The sequence below is a fragment of the Cucurbita moschata genome, unplaced genomic scaffold (genome assembly GCF_002738365.1).
Source record: "Cucurbita moschata cultivar Rifu unplaced genomic scaffold, Cmos_1.0 Cmo_Scf00033, whole genome shotgun sequence".
NCBI lineage: Eukaryota > Viridiplantae > Streptophyta > Magnoliopsida > Cucurbitales > Cucurbitaceae > Cucurbita > Cucurbita moschata.
The window spans coordinates 1,522,988-1,528,431 of NW_019268549.1; the positions used below are offsets into that span (position 1 = coordinate 1,522,988).

At 37.0% G+C, this 5,444-nt stretch overlaps 1 protein-coding gene across 1 annotated transcript in view; it reads right to left on the bottom strand.

Annotated features, from left to right (window-relative positions):
* The window catches only part of LOC111430269 (importin subunit beta-1-like), a 5,383-nt gene extending 2,163 nt beyond the window's left edge, over positions 1–3,220 (bottom strand). The window contains exons 1-2 of the mRNA XM_023066447.1: positions 3,075–3,220; positions 37–2,460 (exon numbers count right to left, since the gene is read on the bottom strand). Coding sequence (XP_022922215.1) covers positions 37–2,453 — 2,417 coding nt within the window. The 5' untranslated portion in view covers positions 2,454–2,460; positions 3,075–3,220. The remainder of the gene's footprint in view (positions 1–36; positions 2,461–3,074) is intronic.
* Positions 3,221–5,444: the final 2,224 nt, after the last annotated feature.

Consider the following 5,444-nt stretch of genomic DNA (forward strand, 5'->3'; position numbering starts at 1 on the left):
GAGAGAGAGAGAGAGAGAGCTCAGCAAAGTACTTACATGTCTTTTCTGATGTAAATACTATCCAAGAATTGAAGTATATGAGGGGCATAAGGGACCAAAAGCTGAGTTTTTGGAGAGCTCTTGAAACCTTGGAAGATCCCTGAATATGCCTCCAAAATCCCATTTCTCAAAGAATTCGTATACTCGGTCATTTCATCATCAATACCTGCAGTATGTGCAGATAACTCTGCTGCCCTCTGAAGCATGGGCATCGCATACATCAAGTACTTCTCAAAATTCTCCCCTATAGCCAGTGCTATATCACCAAAGCATGAGAAAATAGGGGGCTTAACAGAACGATGTAATTGATCACTGGACAAATTCTTGAGCAGCTGAGTCATAATTCCATCACAGTAGGGCAAAACGTTATCCTCCAATGCCCTGCATATGTCCCCTACCACACCAACAGTGACGGCACAAACTTGGTATTCCTCAAAATTCTGAAGCCCCATTTCTATATATTTATAGAACTCAGTCATGTATTTACCAAAATCTGGGCCCGTTGAATAGGCAAGAGCTCCGATCGCAAGCATTGCTTCCTCATGTACAGTGGCATTTCTGCAAGCAAATACCCTCAGGAAAAGTCCCATTATTTGGTCTGCATACTGCATAAAGGCATACTTATTTGGCTCTGATGATCCTAGCTTCTGAATAAGAACTTGTAAGCACCCGCAGAGCAGGCCTTGTAGTTCCCCTTGTCTCTCCCTTTCATCAGATGAAAGTTTTTGCCCCTCAAGAGTATTGTGCAATTCCATCATAATGACAGGAACCAGTTGCAACACCATTGGTGCTGTTTCATCAGTTGAACACCTCACAACTTCATTCAATGTTTCATATGCAGCAGTCCTCAAACGCGATTCCCCAGCATCTTCTCTGTGAGTAACAGTCAAAAGGGACTGAACAATTTCTTGAAAAAATGGAGTTAGAGGAGATGATGGGCCAACATCTTCATAACCCTGAGCAAGAAAATAGAGAGCACCACAGGCCTTCTCTGCGACATTTGGAACATCCTTCATGCTCTGAAGCAAAACTGTAATGATCTGCTGACAGTTTGCCTGATTAATAATGGGTGTATCTATATTGGAGCCATGAAGAAATTCAAATATCCGTCCAAGGGTCCATGCAGTTGTGTCTTTCACATGGTTATTGGGATCCTGAGTCAATGCAGTCAGCATGAACGATAAAGCCACATTAACAATTGGCATTAATTTTTCTGGAGCAGGCCCCTCCAAAATTGAACCAAAAGCATAAGTGGCTGCCTCCCTCTGCCTCCAATCTGATTTTGTAATGTTCTCTTCAATGAATGGCATAACAAGTGGAACAATATCATCTCCAACCGTGCGTGCAACAAGCCCCAGACATGTACCCCCAGCCATGGCAATGTTCCAAGCCCCTTCATCCTGATCCTGATCCTCTTCTTGCTTTAGAAGTGTCTCAAGTAACATGGGCACAAGCGCAGGTAGTGCCTGCTTGATGAAATAAAAGCACGGTACATCAGAATCCCCAGTAAAGTCATCCCCATACTCTTCCAAGATATCTATCTCCTCGTCACAAATAGAACTCCAGAATTCAACGGCCTGAAGAGCAACAGGCTCTTCATCCTCCTTAACAGCCTTTGCTGTAATGCCAAAAATATCCTGGATATAGCGAGCTAATTTGTCATAGTATGTCGATGCAATTGAAACCAAACATTCAAAAGCTGCCTGACGTATCCGCACTTCAGGGGATAATGTGGCCTCACAAACAACTCTCATGATATAATCACGCTCCATATCATTACTAAAGTTTGCTTGAGCAAACCCAAGAGCATTGTACAAGGATCGCGTAGCGGCAAGTCGTACGTCATTGTTTCCTTCAGATGCATTCATTCCCTGGACAACAGCTGTCAATATCCTGTTCACTTGATCTTGATCTAACACGTCTGGAGAAACTTCCTCACATAAATAACCAAGGGTCTCCAAGGTGGCTTGTTTGACATGGGATGATTGTTGATGAACATTTAACAATAGAGAACCTATCAATTCGGGCCATTGCTTCTGAGGCAACTCAATGCCAGCAATCTTTGCAACGACTTGCGATGCTGTGGACCTAGCATCAGCCACTGCTGAAGACAGTGTATTCAACAAGCAAGTCTTAATCTGGGACTTCACATTGCTATCCAGTGATAGCCATCTCTGAATGAGCTCAAATTTTCTATGTTGTTCCTTAGCATCCAGTGCATTCTTAAGTATCAGTCCGGCTAATTTACGACTATCAACTGGCTTTTCCTCATTTCCTAATTCACCAGAGAGAGACAGCAAGAAACTGGGAAGGTTTTGTTCCTGAAATTGCCTTAAACTATCCTCTGCCTGCTTCCTCACATTTGCATCTATTGACTGTGCATTCAGAAGAACCTGCGTAACCTCCAATGCCATGTTTCACCTGAAACTCCAAATTAACGGTCAACAGATTCTTAATTGAGGAAACTAAATTCATTTACTAAGAAAATATTCATCCCATCCCAAAAAGCTCAATCAGAAATAATAATGGAAAAACGAAACCTAGCTATAGCAATCGCAAAACCCAGGAACAAAGAGCAAAAACCCAGATCTCAACAGCATAACCAAAAGAAACTAATAAAACTAATTAAACTGCAGGTGATCTATCGAGAACCCAGCCCCTTAAAGTCATATGGACCAACCGTCTATGTCGATATCGATATCTTCCGGTTCAAACCATAAGAAACAAAAATGAGAACAAATTTTCACAGGATCGAAATAAGCTTTAAATGCGATGCTACACAGACCACTATAAACATACTCGTTCCACTTCAAAAAAAATGAAACAAATAAAAAAAAAAACACTGATACTAAAAAGGCAATACAAAAAACATCAAGAACTGGATCCTAATGAAGATACAAAACAGAAAATGGATGAATCGGGGAAAATCAAATAGAAAATGCACAGATCAAAAGGGAAAAGAAATCAGCAAGCAAAATGAAACCCAATGAACATAAACACAAGGGGATTTTCGAAGATGGGAGAGAAATCAATACCTGGATTGGGAAAATTGAAGGGATTGGAAGAAGGAAGAAGAGAGTGTGGAGGAGCGAAAAGACGGCAGTTGGAGGAACCCTAGAGGAAGGGAAGGGGCAAAAGGAAGAGAGGAGGGAGAAGAAAATGGAAGGGCGCAAAGGCTGGACTTGAAACGCTAAAAACTAAATTATTTTTATTTTTATTTTTATTCCGCCCAAAAAAGCAATAATTTAAGAGAAAAATTCAGATGCATTTAGTTCCATTTTCGGGTTTTAGGTCTGACTTGTACAACCAATCACAACGTCCGCTGATGCCTTGCTGGAGAAGACAAACACAAATTTATCATCATTAAAATTTTAAGAAAAAGTCGTACGATAAAATAAGAGGAAAATTCAATCATTTTAAAATATCAATTTTTATTTTTATTTTTATTCAAAATATACCTAAAATTTTTAAATAATTAATTAGCCGAAAACATTAACTTATTTACATTAAAAAAATATAGTTTTAGATTATTTATTATTATGGGTTAAATTGGTTTAGGTCGGATCAATTTAAAAACTTAAGTATCAGATCAACTCGGGTAGGTTGAAGAAAAATGAATTTAATTTAATTTAATTTAAATCTAGGTATTGGATCAACTCGAGTAGGTTGAAAAAAGATCTAAACTAACTCGAAAAAGGTTTCTATCCGATCCATGATAGAACAAACAATTGTGAAGTTACTAATGATTTAACCTATGGTTACGTTGGTAGGTTGGGCATTGGTATAACATGATTTTTGGTGTTTTGTTGATTGAATTTTGTATGGAACTTTTGATTTTGGGAGCAATTTTCTAATTTTCCAAATAATTTTAAAGAGGCATTAAGTGCAAATTTAGAGTTCAATCTAATGAAATTGGGAAATTTTTTTAAAAGTATTTTTACTATAAATGTTGTCATAAACATTTTAAAAAAAGAGTAACATCAATGAGATAGCGAAGTTGAAAAACATAAGAACAACTACTCCTAATAAGAACTTTAAAAGAAATGCATACGTGTTTGATGTAATCTAACGGCTACAACTTAAAAGAAAATACAACTATCCTAATTTTATTTTCATGGTCTCGACAGGTATGTCGTCATCCATACTTGGTGTTTTACCTTTACTTGAAAAAATAATGGAAAATCATAGCTTGGGTATTAAAAAAATACTCATTTTTTGTATTGGAAAATCGGCTAAAATAATTGCATAAATTCAAACTTGGCTCCAATTGAGGATATGAAAATTCTAACTTAAGAGATTTCAAGAGAAATAGGATCGGCTAATGCCCTTTTTATTCCGTTTTTTTAAACATATACTACATAATTACACTTTTTATCATATGGTGATTCAAAAAGTTTATGTACCATAAATCGGTCACTATTTCAATTTGTGAAAAGAAATTTTCGCTTTGACTAATATTGTGAGTGACAAACTATATTAGGGTGTTGGGTTGATTAAAAAAAAAAAAACCACGAACTTAATTGGCGCTATATGAACAAAATTGAAGATTTTAAATTATAGACTAATTAAAGAGTAACTTAACCAAATCGATAAAATACTTATTACCTCCCTTTTAGATCAAAAATTGTGGACTTTCTATTATAATTGCATAACTGTTGGCTTTATCTCAAGAAATAATTTTGGACCTACAAGAAGCTCTACCTCAACACATTCAATGCTCTTTACTTCAACCATTAAGGAGGTTCCAAAAACAATTATTATGAACAATTGTTCCAAATTTCTACCAACATCCGGTGACTCACCATCAACTCTCTATTTGCAACACTCGACCTCAAACTGAACCTATGCATTAATTAGTTTTTGTTGGGACCCCGCTATGAAGATAGGCGATGACTCCATTAATAAATGGCTCAAATACCCATGGGAGTAAGCTTGTTAGGATTGCGAGTCCCAAGGCCACCAACCCAACTTCAAGCTTTACAAACCTATTCAGAAGCACATTAAAATGAAGAGTGGTTCCTTTATCAAGCATTCAAATCATTATTTTAGTATGAAATCACAAATAACTAAGGAGTAGAATACCATTTTATCACCTCAAAACTCATCCCAAACTTGCTAAAATGGCTTATACCTTCCTCTTATCATCCTTTATATAACACAGACAACTATTATCCCAAACAATTCAATTTACAACTAGAAATTTACAAGAGTGAGTCGAGTAATGCAACTATCGTTAGGTCGGGCGAGCTTCCGTAAAGAAACTCATCAAAGACAAATTTATCTACGGTGGAAAAGGAGTGCCTGCATAAGAATTAATAAGATAACAACATGGATTATCTACATACCCAATAAAATCATCCCATATTCTTCCCAAAACAGTAAGTCAAGCACCATTTCCTAAGCAA